At 38.6% G+C, this 20,536-nt stretch overlaps 3 protein-coding genes across 3 annotated transcripts; 1 reads left to right on the forward strand and 2 right to left on the reverse strand.

Annotated features, from left to right (window-relative positions):
• Positions 1 to 600: 600 nt before the first annotated feature.
• Positions 601 to 4,550, forward strand: LOC133870564 (ATP-dependent zinc metalloprotease FTSH, chloroplastic). Its single transcript, XM_062307725.1, has 5 exons — positions 601 to 2,097; positions 2,976 to 3,222; positions 3,321 to 3,504; positions 3,708 to 3,879; positions 4,210 to 4,550. Exons 1-5 carry the CDS (start codon positions 766 to 768, stop codon positions 4,429 to 4,431), a joined length of 2,157 nt encoding a protein of 718 aa, XP_062163709.1. The 5' UTR covers positions 601 to 765; the 3' UTR covers positions 4,432 to 4,550.
• On the reverse strand, positions 4,489 to 11,786 carry LOC133870565 (serine/threonine-protein kinase BSK1-like). The gene is made up of 9 exons (XM_062307726.1): positions 11,115 to 11,786; positions 10,876 to 11,011; positions 10,050 to 10,183; positions 9,744 to 9,849; positions 8,538 to 8,623; positions 6,324 to 6,512; positions 5,466 to 5,630; positions 5,253 to 5,366; positions 4,489 to 4,962 (listed from the first exon to the last, which is right to left on the reverse strand). Exons 1-9 carry the CDS (start codon positions 11,481 to 11,483, stop codon positions 4,708 to 4,710), a joined length of 1,554 nt encoding a protein of 517 aa, XP_062163710.1. The 5' UTR covers positions 11,484 to 11,786; the 3' UTR covers positions 4,489 to 4,707.
• Positions 11,787 to 16,506: 4,720 nt separating this feature from the next.
• On the reverse strand, positions 16,507 to 20,231 carry LOC133872044 (nitrate regulatory gene2 protein-like). The gene is made up of 4 exons (XM_062309551.1): positions 19,370 to 20,231; positions 19,093 to 19,274; positions 17,968 to 18,191; positions 16,507 to 17,784 (listed from the first exon to the last, which is right to left on the reverse strand). The coding sequence occupies exons 1-4, from the start codon at positions 20,070 to 20,072 to the stop codon at positions 17,094 to 17,096; spliced, it is 1,800 nt and encodes a 599-aa protein (XP_062165535.1). The 5' UTR covers positions 20,073 to 20,231; the 3' UTR covers positions 16,507 to 17,093.
• Positions 20,232 to 20,536: the final 305 nt, after the last annotated feature.

A 20,536-nucleotide genomic window follows, 5' to 3' on the forward strand; every position in this document is an offset into this window, starting at 1 on the left:
TAAGATAAAAATGTAATTTATATACCATTACTCAATGAAAAATGTTAAGAGTTATAACTATTTTACAATTTGTCGAGTTTTGTGTGATTTGAGGGCATAGCCCGGCAGCTCTCTTCTCTTATTCTATTAAAATGTTTATAATATTATGCTCAAGCAGCTGCTTGTCGTGATAGCAATGACAATATTATAAACATAATTTATCAAATTAGTGGCCCTTATTCTCCTGCTTTTGGTGAAGCTTTAACTGCTCAATTAGCTACATCTTTAACAGTTTTATTTCATCTGAACTGTTTTTATTCTTGAAGGAGATATCCTTATTGTTATTTTGACTCTACAAAATCTTCTTTATCATTCAAGACGGGAGAATATCTTATGCAGCACAATGGGCAGATCTCCCTCTATGTATTTTTTTGAATTATATGTATTTTTTTAAAAAAAAAAAATCATTATAGAAATAACTGGATGTAACGCAGAACACGTGGATGCGGCTGGAGCGCCATCCAAATCTATGGCGTGGGTTTGAGCAAGTTGCTTCCCTTGACATCCCTCACAATCTAGCAAGCCAGAGTTGCTTAGAGTCCCACACTTCAGAGTTCAGACACTATATACTATATATAATCCCCCTTTGATACCCTTAATCATATTTATTTTACCACCTGCACACATAAGCAGTCCAACAATCTAGGATTGGGCGAGTAGGATCCTCAAATAGATAGAGGAAGAGAGGAGACATACCACACAGAAGAAACTTCATCAATCAAGCCCATGGCCATGGCTTCCACCACCACCAATCCTCTGCTCTCTTCAAACTTCTTAGGAACTAAAATCCTGCTCTCCCCTCCAACCCCGAAAACCACCAAATCATCACTTCTTTTCCCACTCTTCTCCAAAAGAAAGTCTTTAATAACTCGGAGCATTCTCAACAAAAAACCCAATTCAGAGCCCTGGAAATCTCTTCCATCTCAAGCCACCTTGGCCGCGCTAATCTTCTCCACTCTCACCCCACAAGCCCTTGCGCTAGACAATCCCACGCCGCCAGCTCAATCCCCACCAGAAATCCAAGCGCAACCCAGCACACCAAGCCCTTCAAATCCCTCACCTTTCTCGCAAAACCTCCTCCTCACAGCGCCGAAGCCCCAAGCCCAGACCACCTCTGACCTCCCGGAAGGTACCCAATGGCGATACAGCGAGTTCCTGAACGCAGTGAAGAAGGGCAAAGTAGAGAGAGTCAGGTTCAGCAAGGACGGCTCTGGCCTTCAGCTCACCGCCGTCGATGGCCGCCGAGCCAGCGTGATTGTCCCCAACGACCCGGACCTCATCGACATCTTGGCCATGAACGGCGTGGATATCTCGGTCTCGGAGGGCGACGCGGGCAACGGATTGTTCGGCTTTATTGGTAACCTTCTGTTCCCAATCATCGCTTTTGCCGGACTTTTCTTCCTCTTCAGGCGAGCCCAAGGCGGGCCCGGCGGGCCCGGCGGGCTCGGTGGCCCGATGGACTTTGGAAGATCAAAATCCAAGTTCCAAGAAGTCCCCGAAACCGGCGTTACATTCGCGGATGTGGCTGGGGCTGACCAAGCAAAGCTTGAATTGCAAGAGGTCGTTGATTTCTTGAAGAACCCAGACAAGTACACAGCTCTCGGAGCTAAAATCCCAAAAGGGTGTTTGCTAGTGGGACCTCCCGGTACCGGGAAGACCCTGTTGGCCAGAGCGGTGGCCGGCGAGGCGGGCGTGCCGTTTTTCTCGTGTGCGGCTTCAGAGTTTGTGGAATTGTTTGTGGGAGTCGGGGCGTCGAGAGTGAGGGATTTGTTCGAGAAGGCCAAGTCGAAAGCGCCGTGCATTGTGTTCATAGATGAGATTGATGCGGTAGGAAGGCAGAGAGGGGCGGGGCTTGGAGGTGGGAATGATGAGAGGGAGCAAACCATCAACCAGCTCTTGACGGAGATGGATGGGTTTTCGGGGAATTCGGGGGTGATCGTGTTGGCGGCAACGAATCGGCCGGATGTGCTCGATTCGGCGTTGTTGAGGCCTGGGAGGTTCGATAGGCAAGTCACTGTGGACAGGCCTGATGTTGCTGGCAGAGTCAAGATCCTTCAGGTTAGACCCATACATGCAAACCCTGCTGAGCTAGTTTCATTCCTACACTATCCTTATATCTGTTGGTGAAATGGCCAAGGTCTTAGTGTAGAACACAGATTAACAAAAGTAGGAGTGATGTCTATAACTAGATTGTACCACATTAGTTAAACTATTCATAGAAATTTAAGCATTTCACTTTGAAAATCTATCATACATGCCGATGAGCTTTAGACTCTGTTTGGCCCTGAGAAAGTTGCGTAGGTTAAAAGTGAGTTTTTAAACAAAATCATGGAAAGTGTTCCGATTGCTAATGAGTTTGGAAAAAAAAAAATTGGCAAATTGAAAACGTGGAAAAATCTACGTTTTCAAAACGCAAGATTTAAAGAGCAAATTGCAATTTTTTCAAACGCTTATTTTTAAAAATCATATTTACATTGAGTTTATTTTGAAATCATTATTTTCTCAAACCGCACGATTTTGTTTGGACCCTTAGCTCAATTGGTACTTCTGCCCTTTGTAGCAAGTGAAAGGTGAGGTCGTGGGTTCCTGTCCCACCGGGTGTGTGTAATTTACCAATAAAAAAAGATTAAAGAAAACATTTATCATACATAATTGAGATAGCGTTCTAGTCTTTCAAGCAGAGATTAATATCTAAGCGGATGTAGTTTAAGAGGGCCGTTTAGTTCATTGCTCTAGAACAAGATTTATCAAACATATTAACAATGCAATGGCATTTCATGCTACTGATTTTCGTTTCTTTTCTTTTTATTCCATAGTTCAGCATGTTTCTTGGGCCAAATTGCGAACATATTGCATAAGTTGTTTTACGAATGCAATCTGGTCCATTCAATTGACGTAGTCCAAAAGTGATAAGATTATCTTCTTGTTATTGACAGGTTCATTCTAGAGGGAAGGCACTAGCAAAGGATGTGGACTTTGATAAGATAGCGAGAAGGACCCCAGGTTTTACAGGGGCTGATTTGCAGAATCTCATGAATGAAGCAGCTATTCTTGCAGCCAGGCGTGACCTCAAGGAAATAAGCAAAGATGAGATTGCCGATGCACTGGAGAGGATTATTGCCGGACCAGAGAAGAAAAATGCTGTAGTCTCAGAGGAGAAGAAGAAACTAGTTGCCTATCATGGTATATAACTAAGAATCGCCATAATTCCAACTTGTCTACCTTCTGTTATCATTGATTTTCAGTGGCTGATCTCTTAGTTTTTGCGCCTAACTTTGCAGAGGCCGGGCATGCTCTAGTTGGTGCTTTGATGCCTGAATATGATCCTGTAGCCAAGATATCTATCATTCCTCGTGGCCAAGCCGGTGGCCTTACCTTTTTTGCTCCAAGTGAAGAGAGGCTTGAGTCTGGACTGTACAGTAGAAGCTACCTGGAGAATCAGATGGCTGTTGCCCTTGGTGGGAGGTAACTACTGCAGCAATGCTGCAGATATCTTCCCTTTTCAAATTTTATTGAAGAACATACATAATATTTGTATTAGAGCGTTCTGAGTTATAGAATTTAAATGTTCTGAGTCTAATATTCGAATGGGGGCTGGATTTGAAGTAAGCATTCTGGCCACTACTAGATTAACACAATTTCCTTCTCTTTGCGTGTTTCAATTGCAGAGTTGCTGAAGAGGTAATTTTTGGCACCGAGAATGTGACCACTGGAGCATCAAATGACTTCATGCAAGTTTCACGAGTGGCAAGGCAGATGGTGGAAAGATTTGGGTTCAGCAAAAAGATCGGACAAGTTGCCATTGGTGGACCTGGTGGAAATCCCTTCTTGGGTCAACAGGTAAGGGTGAAATGAAATTGAGATTAGGGGTGACAATTCATTTCCGTGTATCGGTTTAGGTTGTGTCGAGGTATGACTATATGACTATATAGATCAATTCTAACTCGACTCATTTAAGTAAACGGGTCAAATCCATCAACCATAACTGTTAATTTCGTGTTAAGTTTATATGTGATTTTCAAGTCAAAAAATTCAGTCATAATAGAGACATGCTTTTACTATTCATGTTTCCCGAAATTGCGTGATATTTACTATGTGTGCTCTTTCCTGTACATAACCAAGAGATGAAATTGATACCTGACATGTTTTTTTTTTTTTTTATGAATGCAGATGTCATCCCAGAAAGATTACTCCATGGCAACTGCTGATGTAGTAGATGCAGAGGTGAGGGAACTGGTAGAGACAGCATATGCAAGGGCCAAATATATCATGACAACCCACATTGACATCCTTCACAAGCTTGCTCAACTACTCATAGAGAAAGAAACTGTTGATGGGGAGGAGTTTATGAGTCTCTTTATCGACGGAAAAGCTGAATTATTTGTTGCTTGATTCCACTCTCAAGCGCCTTCTTGTTGTATTATAAAATTTCATATACGCATGTATACATTAAGAACCAATTAATTATTTCATTAAGTTTATAAAAAAATAGCAAAACACTTGATGCAGAAGAGATCAAGTTCCTCGAGCTCTCTATGGTACAAAAAACAAACAAAAGCCACATTCCCAATTTCCATTATACAGAAACCCCATATGTTTTGTTACAACAACAATAACAGCAACTAATTGGAAGCCAATTGTATCAAGGAATAAATACAGGGTTGCTTCTCAAGACCCTCTCCCACCTCGTTGCTTTTTTTCTTCAAGTGAAGCAGCCTCGCTCAACATGTCAGCTGCATCCTTGTGCATATCCAGCTTGGCAAGGGCAACGGCCTGCATGTAAAATGCAGTGGACCAGTCAGGGTACACACATTGTGCTTGCATTGCATCTCGGAGGGCAGCATCCGGTAGATCGCACATGAGATGGCAAAGACTTCGTCGTGAATACACTGTTGGAGAAACCATGGTTCCCACATCTATGAACTGCACATAGAAACAGAATGAAATCAACCAAACACTTAAAACACTTATAGCATCACAATGCAATACCATTGGTTTTTTTCTTTGACCAGTTTAAACCATGATCAAATTATCAAGTTCCGACAATTAAGATCTTGGAAATCCAACATGTTAAGCTCACGTCCTTCAAACCATATAATGTGGGATACTTATCAAGTTCTACATATCGGGGAAAGTATGGAGGAGCTAGCACATAATGGTATGAAAAAGCGTTTTTATGAAAGTGGTTTATCTTAATCTACAATCAACAATACCTGGGAATAACAGTCTATCGCAGTTTTAAAATCTCTGTCACGAAATGCCAAGTCCCCACGCTTTCTTGCCTCTAACATATCCCTCATTTGCTGGGTCCATTCTTGGAAAGATAACTAAACCAATCAATGTCAAGAAAAAGATGTTAGTATAATATTAGATAAATATATATACACACACACACATGCAAGCTTGCATGGGTACAATTCAGTTACCTCATTGGTTCCTTCATCATCTTTGTAGTGTGTCATGACCAAGATCTGATGGATGGCTGTGAGGTCCATCCTTGAACAGGCATCACCCATTGGAGAAAGAGGGTGTTGTGGAGTAGGAGGTGCATCCTCATGCTTTGGGATTCCCAGCATCACATAAGATGGAACCTGCAAGCAGAAAATCCGCATCCTAAAATATAATTTAAGTGCACAAACTGTCTCCCGGGCAAATTTATCATTACAACCAAAATTGCTATAGCTATATCTGAAAGTTGCTTTTAGTAGACACAATCAGAAATGCAAGAACACGCATTGTACAAACCAACGAAGATGAAACAAAATGAGAAGGAAGCAACCCTCAATTCCTTCCCCTCCCCACCCTCCACCAAAAAAGAAAAAACTACAGAACACGGAACGCTCAAGAAAAGAACATTCACAAATAACAAGGCTTTTAACTAAATCTCCTGAAGAAATTGAGGACCCACCCCTCATAATGAAAATTATGAATGCCAAGAAAAAGCTTATAGGAACATCCAAGCCTAATTTTTTGCTTCCAAAATAGCTGATAGGTCGAGCTCTGAATAAGATTCGATCAGCAAAACAGAACAGAAAAGAACCAGAGGTAGAATGGACAATTTGGCTGGGAATAACATTTATGGTATCTCATGGCAAGATATAAATCAGATATGCAGTAGGATAGAACAACTTGCGCTTCAGCAGTTTTCATTGTGATTTTACATGATAAATCATCTTCACTATTTTATAGATAACAATATAATCACAAAGATGGGCACATAAAAATAAGTACAAAAGATAAGTGCATGCATCAGAACCGTAGATAGCAAAGATAGCAGATATTACATCGGGTTTATTTTGTAGTGGGGCAAGTGTTGCAACAAGGTCTTGAGTATTGGGCCGCTCCCTAGGTTCATACTGCAAGCATCGTGAGGCAAGATCAAAAACCACTGTCGCCTCTTCAGTGGAAAAGTTACCCTCCAAATGTGAATCCATGAGAAGAAGAATGTTTTTGCCCCGTATCATATCAAGAGCCTGCACACTCACATTAGAAACACAATTGTATATCAAAGGTCATGAAAATCAACTTCCAAAACAATTCCCAAGTAGAAAACTGGAAACAATCATTAAAATTTCAACAACTGTGCCAACAGCTGCCTTGATGCTATCAGGGTAAAAAGTCAGTGATGTGATTATCAAGGACGTGATTTCTCCAAATTCTTATATAGGATCAATGAAAATGTTATATTGAGATCAACTGAAACAAATCATTCGTCATTTCAGTCCCTTAAAATTGACCTTTCATTAACCTGTTCTAGTATTCGGATAAAGCATCAAAAAGCAATGACCAAGCATGACCAAGTCTAGGAAGTTTAATGGCTTGACTACAAGTAGAATGGTTTGAATTATCTAGTTGGTCATCTTCTATAAAAGATACAGATTATGTGTCCCATAACTTATACAGCTACCATAAAAAATTAGCATTTAGCGTTTTGAAGTGGGGAGTGGAGCTAATATTAGTTTTTGGCATGACCGGTGGTGTGGGGATAGTTCCTTGAAGCAATGCTTTCCAGCTCTCTTTTGTATTGTAAGGAACAAAGACGCGACGGTGGCGGATAATTTGGTGGTCCGTAATGGTGTAGTTCAGTGGAATGTTCTTTTCACAAGACATATCCAGGATTGGGAGTTGGATATGGTTCTCTCTCTCTTCGACCGATTATATTCTACTTCGATTCGTCATGGTGAGGGTGACAGATTAGTGTGGAATCCCTCTAAAAAAGGTTTATTTGAGGTGAATTCCTTCTATGTAGAGCTCTGTAGGAAAGATGGCCCTTCTCGTCCTTCTTTTCCTTGGAAAAATATTTGGCGTGTTAAGGCTCCAACTAGGGTGGCTTTCTTCGTATGGTCAGCAGCTTTGGGCAAAATTTTGACTCATGATAACTTGCGTAAGAGGAATGTTATAGTAATGGAGTGGTGTTGTCTTTGCAAGAAAAGTGGGGAGTCTATTGATCACTTGTTGCTTCATTGTGAGGTAGCTCGAGCCCTGTGGAGCTACGTTCTTAATTTATTTGGGGTTGAGTGGGTTATGCCACATTCGGTGTTGGAGTTATTAATTAGTTGGGGAGCGGCTATTGGGAGTCGGCAAGCGAAAGAGGTTTGGCAGTTAGCTCCTCTTTGCTTGTTGTGGTGTATTTGGAGGGAGCGGAATGCTCGTCTGTTTGAAGATGTAGAGACTCCTATGGTGGAGCTAAGGAAGCGGTTGCTCAACACTTTATACTCTTGGATAGCGCCATATCGTAGTTTGAGTGTCTTTACTTTTGTAGACTTCTTAAATTTACTTTCTGTTCGACCCGCTTAAGGGCTCTCTTGTATACTTCCCGTGTATAAGGGTTGCGCCCCTTAGCGCTTTTCAATAAATTGCTATTACCTATCAAAAAAAAAATTAGCATTTAAAAGCAATTTAAACTGTCAAACCTCCTAGAGCTGGTAAGTTTATAAACAATAAGACGAAGCATCATAATATTAGTCTGAAAGATCTAAGCATAATTGACTTTGGAAGATCTGATATCCAAAATCAGCCTTCTTCAACATAACCGTAGCAGATTATGCAAGTTTAGAAAGCTATAAAATAATCCAAATATAGACACAAAGAAGACAACATATTGGAAAGGACACCAAAAAAAATCAATAAGAGAAAATCATCCCTCATATACATTCCATTTTATGAGAAATGATAGCCAAGTTATAGAGTTCGAGAATAGCAGGAAAAGTTATCTGTAGTTTTCACAATAATTTATACAAGACTATAGGGAAAGCATGCAGCTCCACAACTTAGCAGGAAAAGTTGTATATGTATTCCATTCAAAGCAAGCAGCTCGCAAAGTTATCTTGTGAGTAAAGGCTTTTTTTAAAAAAAAAAATTAGTACTTCTTTTTCTATCATTTTTTTAGAACTTCCATTTTGGACTTGACCGCCCCGAAATTGGATAGCTGAATTGGTGACATCATAGATTCATTAAATGATATCATAATTCATTAAATGATATCGTAAAATACTTACATGACTTGGAGGGATGTGCTTTCCACTGAGAAGATCCAAGAGGACAGTCCCAAAGCTGAAGATAACACTTTCCGGAGTCACCCTTCCTACAACATAAATGTATTACATTACTACAGGAAGCATGACTCAAAAAGTAGCCATACATACCAACAACAATTTTCATACAACATAAATACCTTGCAGAGAAAATGGATAACATCAGCAAAGCAATTAAGCATCACAGTCCTTCTAAACCCTACACAAGTAAATAGTACATCACACGATCTTCTTAAATGTGTCAGGGAACGCAACACTTCATGGATCCTTAGATTCTAAGTTTCACATGGTATTCATGTCACAGTCTTAGCTTAAGTTGTCTTCCCTAAATTATCCCCAACCACTTGGCAATCACAATATTTAAAACAAGATATCTTCAAAAGACAAAAATCAATGCCTTATCTATTAGAAATAGCAAGATACCAGGCTAAAATTCTTAAGGTAGTTATATGTCTCGACAAAGCTTGAGGTGAAGATGAGAATATGAGAGTGACAGAAGAAACTTGAAACTCAGTTCCATGTTAAATAATTGCTTATAGCACACTGTTAACTCTGTAACGCTGTCATTGTAGATCTAGAGAACCGTCATGTCATCTAGAGCTGAATCTTCTGAAAAAATTTATGAGCCTGGAAACTCTCTCACCAAATCTCTATATATGGCCTTTACAACAGGCTTTGGATATATATATCTGCACCAAACCACCTCTTGTACACAATGGATTAATTCATATTTTTATCTAAAGGTGCAGCTTAACTATGTCTTCTATATGCTTAAGATAGAAACATGTGTTAAAATCCTGAATTCCCCTTCTTGAATCTCATTCATTTTATATGATCAGTTGTGGAAAGTTTCTGTAACTTTTTAAAAGATTCTACAAGGCTTCTTGATGATGCCATAGGTCTCTTTGTTTCAGCAGATCAAGCAGATACATGGCGCTTCAAAGTTTATCATTTCCTTAACATGTCATGTTGATGCGAAAAAAAAAAACACGCCAGAGATCTTAATGACATACAAAATTGTCTGTCCTATAAAGATTTTCTAGGTGATTGTGTATCAGAGAACACAAAGTTAACAATATCACAACATTTAAAATAGAGAATATCACCAAGTGAGTAGAAAAATAGATACAAAAAAACATACACATAATGAAATCGAAGGTAGGAGGCTACCATTTCTTAGATACTCTGGAGGTGTATAGGCGAGATTTGTGCTGTAACTTTTTCCATCCCTACTATTTTTCATCAACCCAAAACACGAAAGCCGGGGATCACCATTCTGCAAAAACCATCCATAACATTACCACTTACGCTCCCTGAGAATACCATGGGTGCTCCAAACGAGTAATTTAACACAACCAGAACCATAATAACTATTTATGCCAAATTAAAGGCATGGTCAAAGAAATATCTCAATTCTTATAAACACTAGCTTATATTCAAATTTTGAAAACTGAGAAAAGAAATTTGACACAGCACCTCATCAAAGAGAACCCGGTATGCATTCAAGTCATGGTATAACGGACGGCCTTCGGTACTACAATAATCTAATGCTTCAGCAATGTACAAAGCAACCCTCAAACGCATAGCCCACTCAATTGTCTGATTCTCCCCTGTCAAGGAAGTGGTAAATATAACATCAAAACTTATGCAAGATTATGTGATCTGTTTCAATGTGACAGGACAGCGGTATAGAGCAATATTTCCGTCATCGACCACAAATAAGAGTTGAGTTTCTATAAATATTTTTCAGGAAAGCAAAGAATGAATAAATACTTACTAAAGATTTAACTAGCGAATACGTTAATTGATCAATTTTCTTCAAGCGTTGACAATAAACAACCCGCATTACTTTAATGAGTGTTGTTAAGGGTACTACAAGCCCCTTCCAAACTAACATGGCAATCTACATAGTACTTATCACGTCAGCCACTAAAATGTAGGTTGTTACGAGGCAATCACATAGTACTTGATACGTTTACAAATTAACGTGATAGTCACGTAGAACTTGGCACATCAACCGCTTAAATGTGGGCTGCCCTCATTTCCATAAATTTGGACTGTCATGAGATTGTAAGGAGTTGTAACAAAAGTTGTAGTACCCGAGTATTTTCCAACTTTCTCAACCAAACTTATCAATCGAGGTAGGCCTAGGCTGTTTCCAATGCAATAGAAGTCAAACTCCTCTCATTAATACGCAACCAAATATTCCAAAGCTATTTCATTTCATGATTTAAATTATTTACCGAAAAGAATTAGTTTGCAAATTTAGAATCCAGAAATTAGGGGAATTAGAGGAGCATACAGTGGAATAGATGCTTCGCTAGAGTATCGTTGGGCATGTACTCCGCAACAAGTAGCCTCTCGTCGCCGTCGCAGCAATACCCAATCAAATTTGCAAGCCTGGAGTGCCTTAGCTTCCCAACCCCCGACGCTTCCTCCTAACCAAAAATAAATAAATAATTTAGTAAATTGGAAACCCTAGAAAGTGGAATTGAAGAAGAAGGGGAAAAATAAGAGATAAAGGAAATGAGAAGTAATTACGACGAACTGCTTAGGGTCGGGCCAAGCGAGCTTGGTGAACTTTTTAACAGCGATCCAGCGGCGATGGTTGTGGTTTTGGAGGCGGCCCTTGTAGACAACATTGGGAGCCTTCTCGCCGCTCTCAGAGACGATGTGGTCGGAGCTGAAGTTGTTGGTGGCTGACCTCAGGTCGGCAAGCGAGAACTCCGCAAATCCCGGCACGCCCCCGGGCCCCACTGTGACTGCTGAAGCTGCTTCGGTGCCGTTGGGCGTGGGAGAAGCGGCGGGCAGGCCGTTGTCGTTGTTGTTATGGCGGCGGTACCGGTTCTTGTCGTCTTCTGGATGCCGTCCTTTGACTCCTTTCAATAAGTTCGATTCGCAACAGCCCATAACTCGGTCGAGTTCGGTCCCCCAACACCTCCACCTTTGTTATAAGCGAAAAACCATACAAGAGCTAGCGAGAGAGAGAGAGAGAGAGAGAGAGAGAAGGAAAGAGAGGGGGGCGAGGGGGGGCTTTCTGGGAATCTCTCTGACCGACTAACCAACCGCGTGAGAGAGAGAGAGAGAGAGAGAGAGAGAGAGAAAGAAGAGAGAGAGAGATCTTAAGAAGTGAAGAGGTGCAGTTATCTTTGTCTTCCCATTTGCGTTAATTTTTCTCTTTCATCGCTGCACTGACAAAACCTCTGTCCCTCTCTCTGTTTCGTCTTGCCATTGAACTGTCCATTTTATATCGTCGAGGGCACTCTCGTCTTTCTTCTGTCAACGTCTCGTCCTGCTTTTCGTGGTGTTTTCGTCCTTGTATTTTTCGCATTTCCCCTCTCTTTTTGTTTTTCTTCTTGCGCGGTAAAAGGGAGATTTTAAGACTTTGACAAATATCAATTTTGCCAATAAAGCTTTAATCAGGGTTGAATTAATAATTATTTATTTTGATTATATTAAAATCTTCAATTGACAAAAAAATAATAAATTTAATCTTTTCATATTATTCCTACAAACTTTGAATTATTAATTATAAATGCCCAATATGCATGTTACACCTTTTAAAAATCATTAACTTACATGCCTTCTCTTTCATTATTACTAACCTTTTATAACAGTTTTTTTTTCTTTGTTTTCGCTTTGCCAATTGTAGTTGTTTATTAGAGAGAAAAAGGTGAATTATGGACTTCAACCTTCTTTTTTTTCTTTTAAAACAAGATTTTTTATTAAAATCAATGAGAATGATAACCTTGCTCGGTAAGAATAATGTCTTGAACGGAGGGATGACATTCCTCCATTCAAACTAGGTTTAAAGGCGCTGATAATGCAAACTTGGCTAAACAATGAGCAGCTTCATTAGCCTCCCATCGAGTGTGCCTTAGCTCAAAAGATTGTAAGCTTTGAAGCCTTATCTTAATGTCTTCAATGAGCTGACCGAATCTACTCCAACATAGACCCTCTTGGTGCAAAGCAGCAACCACGTTCATTGAATCTCCTTCAAGAATTACTCGTTGAATCCCGAGTTCACAACAGAAGTTCACTTCACAGTCCTCCTTGCAGCCACGGCGATCTACCACATCAGGATTAGTTATGTAAGGAATTGTGGACTTCAACTGATCAATCAATACATGCATTCTCTTTTAGATAAGATTTATCTTTTTATCATAGCATGCATACTGAAAGACCAGCTAATGGGTCACTATATTCCAAGCTAATAAAACCTACGATAAAAAGGAACCCATACAACTAACCTTGTCAAATGAACTAATGGAAGAGCACTATAATGCTTAAGTTTATTATCTCTAAAGAGGATGTTCGAAAAAACAAAAAAAGTAATGGGCATTCATCCGATGAGCTCGTTAGAAGCCTTCGAATTAGGTAAGTTCATTGTCATAGTACTGTGGCCCGTCATATCTAGGAGCCCATTATCAGGAGAGATAGATTATTCTTGAGCTCACCACATACTATTATAAAAACTTCATGTTGAAATAAATCAATTTACCACTGAAAATTTTATCGAATTTGTAACGATTCAATATAAGCAATGAGTCAACAATGGAGACTCACAAAATATATTGTGTTTCATCTCTTCAACTTATATATATATATATATTGGATTAAGATATTCTCTATTTAAAGTAAAATGGTGAAGATTTATTTTATGGTCAAGACTTTCTTTTGGTACATTTGATAACATACATAATGTCACTATATTTAAAAGTTTTAAACAATGTGATAACATATTTTATTATTTTACAGCATATATAGGATTCGTTTGGATTTGCAGTTTCAAAACATGTAATTTAAAAACACAATTTTTAACAATTCAGTTAAACGTTAGTAAATCATGGTTTAACCTTTAAAATCGGAATTTGGCATTTAAAAACAAGTCATTCTACCTGCGATTTTAAAAAAAAAAAAAAAAAAAAAAACCACTCTCAAACCAGATATTGTTTGTGATTTTGTTTAAAATGCATTTTTAATAACAATAACAAAATTGTAACCTCAAACGGACTCATAATACTATATCTATTTCCCCACGTTTTTGACAGATGAAAAAAAAAATTAAAAAAAAAATGAAACAAACAAACAGCCTGATGAATCCAAAAAACCGCGGGTTAGTCAGCGTCTGTAACGCGGTGCGTGTGGAGCACGAGTTGAACGAGAAATGCATGTTTATTCTATTCAACAAAGCGCGAGTTGGGACACCCCCCTTCTACGTTTTGTCCTTCAGAACTACGCATTTATTTTAGACTGATCTCATACGCAATCCATTAATTAATTAATTTGGCAGCCATGATTTAGCGACAACTTCATTTATTGAAAATGACATCGCTTAATTATGACGACATGATCAGCTTTATTTCATTTTTTCGTTCTCTTCCACGCCTCAAATCTCACGTTATACTTCGCATTAAACCCTAGGTGATTTGAAAGAAAAGATACGAAGAAATTACGGCTTGTTTGTTAATCCTATTTCAATTTCCGTTTTGTTTTATTTAAAAAAAAAAAAAAAAAAAAATTTAACAAACAATCTAAAATATAAAACACTCAGAATTATTTTTACGTTTTTTTTTTAAACAAAAATAAAAAACACTATCTAAAAAATATTAACAAACGAACCACTAATTGACTACACTTATCACGTAATTTATAATGTTATCTTCAAACTTTAAAATGTTTTAATTTACTCGCAAACTTGTCAGTTAGCCCATTCACGTAACCCCTACCATTAGTATTTGATGTAAAATCCAACAAAAAATGGATAAATTATTCATCTATAGTTTGTGTGAAAATACAATAATACTCCTAGTTTATATATATATTTATAAAAGCTTGCCTTAGCCATAGAAATTCACAACCAAGTTGGAAGTCGTGGGCCTCTATATGTGGGTATGGAGACCCACAACCAAAGTGTAGGTTTGGATGAGACTCCTGATCTAGAGGTGAAAAAGGGGGCAGCTAATAACCGATGTCCGCCTAATCGTTTTTATAGGCGGTTGGAAAAATCGCTAACCGCCTAAATTGAAATACTTGATGGTTTTAGGGGTAGGCGGAGGCGGTTACTAACTGCCAGTAACCACCGCCTATATATATATATATACAAAACAACGTCGTTTCATAAGAGGTTTTAAATGACTCATATTGTTTTTATTATTATTTGATGCATTGGTATTATTGTTATTTTGTCTATTTTTTGTAATATTTAACCGAAAAAATGTAATGGAGGGAGCTAACTAACTAAAAGGACTAGGTAGTTTGGGAGATTAATTACAAATTTTAAAAATTTGGGAAGGACATCGCAACTTAAGTGGTAGTTTAAGGAAGTAAGTGTAATTTTCCAAATGTATTATGATCTCTAGGTTTGAGATTATGTTTATTAAATTCACTTATTATATGCTTTACTAAAAAACCTGAATTTTTTTCCTTGACAAGTCTTATACCCTTTCTAAAGAAAAACACATCTCTCTTAAAATCCCTTATAAACTATTCTCGTAGCCGGAATATTTCTTATAATATTTAATGAAATTTGTTTAGTTGTCTTCTAAAGAAAAAGGAAAAAAGGCAAAAAAAAAGAGCATAAATTTCCCTTTTTTAACTTCTCATTGTTTAAGATTATTTTGGGTTGAGTCTATGGCTGGTAGCAAGACCACATAACTGAAATATCAAGCCAATCTAGTTCAAACATTGATCCGCTGATGCGGGTATACAAAATAATTGAAGCACAAAATCATCTATCATACTACATGACCGTTTCGTGTTACCTAGGTCATAACTTATAATCAAACTACATGCTCTGAACCTAAAGAATAAGGCATGACGTAGTGCAAATAATCGTGTAATGAATCACCCAAGAAAAAGTTCGTGTTGGAACCGATTAAAAACAGTTGAGGGTAGGTCACTATAAAAGGCAACTCAAATCAGGTAAAATGAACTTTGAATCTGTTTCAAAAACCTTTTCATAAGTATCGAAGTTGTCCCTACCAACCCACCCGACACGCTTCTTTACTTTTATGTTGTTTGGCAACCTTTTATTGACATTTAGACAAGAGGAAAACTAATCGAACATTCAGTTTTTAAGTTGTCCATATTTAACAATAGCAGCATCCATCCTAAGTGTGAAAATAGTCTTAAGGTACGAAATATGTATGTTCTAAAAAAATTCTACACGGGCCCTTTTAGTTGCTCTTCTTTAATTATTGAACTTTGAACATGTAGAGGAAATTGAGGTTATATTCCGTACCCGTGGTTATATTCCGTAGACCGTAGTTAATGAGGGATTGAGGGATTGAGTTTCCTCGTGACCTACAGCTGTTCAGTGATCTTCTTGCACCAGCAAAGGCCAGCACTTTTCAAACCTGGCATTTCGAATATTGACAGCAAGCTCGGATTCCATGATGTTTATCTATAACTTCCTACTAAATACGGAAGAGACATGAAAGTCAAAAGACCCCCAACGTCAATCCAAATCAAAGGAAAGTAACATGTGCTTCCAAGTTCCAATTTCCTTTATTAATGTAATTAATAGAAGCTAATTTACATTGACCCTCTCTAATCTAGCACATTTACTAAGTCGACCATGCCTTTTCAATTTCGCTTCTAATATTTTGACACATTTCTAACCATTAATTGTTAGTGGGTAATTGAACTTGGGACATATTTGTGGACCGGAATTTTTAAAAATTTTATGCTCGAATTTTAGAGAATTTGAATTGGAATTAAAGAAGCGGTTCGGGTCCAAGATGTCCAAATAGGTAAGCCTTGCGCCCTAGGCAACTTGAGGACGTGCTCGGACATCTTAGGACCCACACCCTTTCTCTTATTTCTTGCATAAAATCTTTCGATTTCGGCCGAATTGAACTTCGAATGGTTACAAATTTAATGCAAAATCACGCATGCTGTATTTGTAGCTAAGATTGTAATGACTCGCTACCGACTCTCCTTTTGTTTCTTCAAGGCTATATTATACACACATCAGGACAAGCTTGAAAAAGGTATACGTTGGCACCAAAATCCAAATTGGCTTCTACACTTGATACAATGGGAAAGCTCAAGATCCAGGAATCCTACTGCCTAAAAGGTCAAGTTCTGAAACTAATATCATATTCTCATTCCCACCAAACAAATAAGGTCACTGTCAAACAAATTGCAATCAAGCATACCTTATCTCATTAGGGTTCTTTTTTTCTTCGTTGTCCCACTTCTTTCTTTTTTCCTCAGCATCCTTTGCAGCTCTGTTGACACAGAGCTGACAGTACAAAGATAGGGATTGGAGGGCAATGTTCACACACCCTTAAATTAAAGAGATCAGAGATGCATAGGCAATAGAATTAGCCTCACTGACTTCAGCATAAGAAAGTTTCACCACCAATCAACTAACAACATTGTACAGAAGCAAGCCAAAATGTACCACAGATTTTCTCTAGAGATAATCAAGCTGGAAAATCATTATAACCGTAGATAGGCATAAGAAAGAAAGATTACCTTATCTGTAAAAACTTATGGACCTATACTATGCTCTCAAACATGCCTTTCTTCTTCTTGAATGTGTACACAAAGCTCCTCATAAGCTTGCAAAGAATTAGCTGTGAACCTCTCCATGGCCGCAAAAATTTGTTTTAGGCCTGACATCAGACTACTAGTATTTGGAATCTCAGTCCGAGGCAGGACTGGACCCATTTTTTTCTCTTGAGCTTGCGCCATCTTTTGTATCCTTTGCTCCTCCATCTCAAAGACTTTAATTTTTTTCTCCATATCCTTGTCTCCAGCTGCCCTCTGCTGCAGGTCTACAATATGCGGTTCCAAGAGTCGATTTAAGCTCATAAAAAATCCCTGCATAGCTTCAATCACTTCCTTCTCTGAGACTCTATCCATTGCTTGTGACCAACGGTTACAGATCACAAACACAGTGGGTGCACCAATCCTACCAGGGGAGAAGGGCACTATGCCGTCAAGTGTTTCTTCAGGTTCATATAGCAGACATCTCAAAAGCCAACCATTTAAGGCTTTGACATGGGCCTTTTGGGTGCCAATCAAATTGAACAATCTGAGGCTCCAGTTTTGAAGCTCAAACTTGAGTTCAATGGCTGCTTCAAGATGAGCATAACTAAACTTCCCATTGGATGTAATGCCATCTAAACTTTTGCCTTCTCCAAATGCTTGGCACTGACACCTGTGACACTCTAGCATGGCTTTCCACATTCCAACTAACCTGGAACAACAAATAGATGAGGGTTAGCCACCACAGATAAAAGCATCAAACATAGATATCATCAGAAAGAAAACTTCACTCATATGGTACAGGGGATTAGCAATCCCAGAAAACCTCAACCAAATAAAGAAGGGTTTGAGGTAAGAAGCCATGTTTTCCTGCGAAGTTGGAATAATCACATACCCGAGAATTAATTTATTGATCTGCTGCAAAAACTCTTCATCCCTCAACTTGTTTATTGTTATTGAAATCCTGTCAATAACCTCAATTGAAATTGTCATTTTAGTAGATAAACTCCAGATTAAAGATCGAGTGGAGTCGATTTTATAAGCATCAGCACTTCTTTCATCCATTCGTTTCAGCTGCTTGCACTTCTTCTCATGAAGTGTACGCAATTTTTCCTCAGCCTGCAAAATAATGAATACACTTCCAACTAGTAACAAAATATCTCATCCATGCAATACCAGACAAAGGATGCAAGATGGAAGAAATAAAAGCACAACATATTGTATAAACAGATTAGAAACAAGTTCTAGTACTATATCATACTCCTATAGATAATCACCGACCAAATGAAAAATCCTTGTTCTGTTCTTATTGTTATGACTTTGCTCTAAACTCAATATGATGACTTTATTAGTTTCTTTTCTTTTCTGATAAGTAAAGAGAATTAATCCTAATGCAATAGACCCCTCAAAATTATAAGTTTTTATGGAATAAAGTCTTGAATTTTTTTATTTTTATCCCCCTAAAATGTTTTTGTTTTAGTTCCCCCTGCTGATATATATCCTGGTTCCGCCCTTGCGTTAATTCTTAGTGTATCAGAGCTATGAAGAAGACATAGTCCCCTTTAAAGTCATATTTCACATTTGCATGTCATCAACCTCCAGTGCAAACATACCGTCAAAAATTAGTCCTAAAAAAAAAAGTGAAGGGCCAAATTCTGTAGAAAACTGAGAGATAATGAGCACCTTTCTTCATGTCACAAATGATGAGGAGCATCTTTAGTACCAGGACATAATTAACATTGTTTTGGCCTTCATCCAATAATATAATCAACATCTAAATGATTGACAATGTTTCACCTTAAACAGCAAAATTAGGTTTGTCCCTAAATTATCAATTTAGAAAATAATAATAATAATAATAATAATAATAATAATAATAATAATAATAATAGGGAGTCAAATAGTCATTAGCATCCACAATTATTAGCATAAATGACATAATTCCATTGCATTAATAATTCGGAACAAATTTCGAGTTGACTATTATTTAAACGATGGTATTGGGCAATCAATCGCGTACCTTGACTTCATCATAGAGCTTCTTCTCCCACATCCACAGTTTTTCCAAAATAGAAGAGATATTCCCAGAACTCAAGCCCGTATCTTCGTGATCAGGACTGATTTTCATAACCAACGGTGAGGATTTCTCCATACCTCTTCGTGGCAAAGACGGAGCAATAGCATGAAAAACCTTGCAAGAAACTGCTTCACAAAGAGCCACCGAACTTCCATTTTATGAGAAGTATACTAAAAAAAAATTCAATAAATTAGTAAATTGTAAAAAAAAAAAAAAAAACCTTGATTAACGGCAATTTTCGGATGACAACGTAATATTCGGACCTCGATCAACTTCAAAACCTCATTACCAGACTCCGAAGCTTTATCAAACAGAGCTTGAATTTCTCTCATTGCTTCGGAGACACCTCGCGAGCAAATCGGGGTCTCGGACAGATCTTTCTCCGGAACGACGACTTTCTTCGCCGCATCCTTGGGTTTTTGGCGTTCCTCGGTTTTCTTCTTCACCACCTCGGGCTTGAAGTCAGGGACTTCCTCTCTGTGATCGAATAGCGGTTGGTACCGCTCGTAAGTGTCGAAGAAATTCAAGAAATCCCAGGCCGAGTTGCTCGGAGGTGGGGGCGAAGGTGCTATGGTTTGGTAGTTTTGGTGGATTTGGCCGAAGTAATCGATTTCTTTCTCTGTGCCCTCTGCCTCGGAATCAGAATTTGAATTTGAATTTGAATTTGAATGTGAAACGGAGTGGGAGTGATCGTGTGGTGGAGAAGGTTTCGAAGGTTGGGGTTGATCAGAAGCAGAGTGGTCAGTAATCTGCGTAAAGAAACGGTGGAGAGTGGGGCCCAGAGACCTGAGCGACTGCATGTACGCCACGTGGGCGTCGGCGAGGGCGTGGCTTTGGAGGAGCGCCTCCTCGAGGAAATTGCAGCGGTCGCGGCATAGCGTCACCGCCGGGAGGTCGTCGAGCTTCGAGTTGCCACAGCCCATGAGCGCCACGTTTAGTTCACGGTGACAGAGAGTTCTGAGACACCCAAGGGTTTATAAGGAAGGAGGAGATTCAGGGAAGCAACGATTTGGGTCTTATTATAACGGTCTGAAATATGAATAGTGGAGCTTGGTGTACGGCGTGGCTTAATTGTGTGATTTGAATAATTTGATTGCGCATTTACGCTGCGTGATTGAGATTAGAGACACTGAGTGAGTGACTACTTGTTTGTAGGGTAAGGGAAGGAGTGGCGGGATTGGGTGTTCGGCTAAATTGGCTAATAACGTCTCTCTGAATTTATTTATTTATTTATTTTTTCGTTTATTGAGGTTTTTGCATGGGTGGTTCTCGTTTTATTTATTTATTTGCATGGAGACTCGGCTCATTTCCAAGAGAATTATGCAATTTGTTGTTTGAATTGTTGATAATTAATAAAATAAATAAATATGAGAGTTTTTATTAAGCT

Source organism: Alnus glutinosa, chromosome 6 (assembly GCF_958979055.1).
Source record: "Alnus glutinosa chromosome 6, dhAlnGlut1.1, whole genome shotgun sequence".
Lineage (NCBI taxonomy): Eukaryota > Viridiplantae > Streptophyta > Magnoliopsida > Fagales > Betulaceae > Alnus > Alnus glutinosa.

Excerpts from the sequence above, each read along its gene's own strand:
- LOC133870564 (XM_062307725.1), top strand. The coding sequence starts at position 766 with ATGGCCATGGCTTCCACCACCACCAATCCTCTGCTCTCTTCAAACTTC. Across the intron at positions 2,098-2,975 it reads GCAGAGTCAAGATCCTTCAG|GTTCATTCTAGAGGGAAGGC; the intron begins GTTAGACCCATA and ends TGTTATTGACAG. Across the intron at positions 3,223-3,320 it reads GAAACTAGTTGCCTATCATG|AGGCCGGGCATGCTCTAGTT; the intron begins GTATATAACTAA and ends CTAACTTTGCAG.
- LOC133870565 (XM_062307726.1), bottom strand. The coding sequence starts at position 11,483 with ATGGGCTGTTGCGAATCGAACTTATTGAAAGGAGTCAAAGGACGGCAT. Across the intron at positions 10,184-10,875 it reads AGCGAAGCATCTATTCCACT|GGGAGAATCAGACAATTGAG; the intron begins GTATGCTCCTCT and ends CTTCCTTGACAG. Across the intron at positions 5,631-6,323 it reads CACTACAAAATAAACCCGAT|GTTCCATCTTATGTGATGCT; the intron begins GTAATATCTGCT and ends TTCTGCTTGCAG.
- LOC133872044 (XM_062309551.1), bottom strand. The coding sequence starts at position 20,072 with ATGGGCTGTGGCAACTCGAAGCTCGACGACCTCCCGGCGGTGACGCTA. Across the intron at positions 19,275-19,369 it reads GAAAATTGCCGTTAATCAAG|TTTCTTGCAAGGTTTTTCAT; the intron begins GTTTTTTTTTTT and ends TTTGTGAAGCAG. Across the intron at positions 17,785-17,967 it reads ATCAATAAATTAATTCTCGG|GTTAGTTGGAATGTGGAAAG; the intron begins GTATGTGATTAT and ends TTGTTGTTCCAG.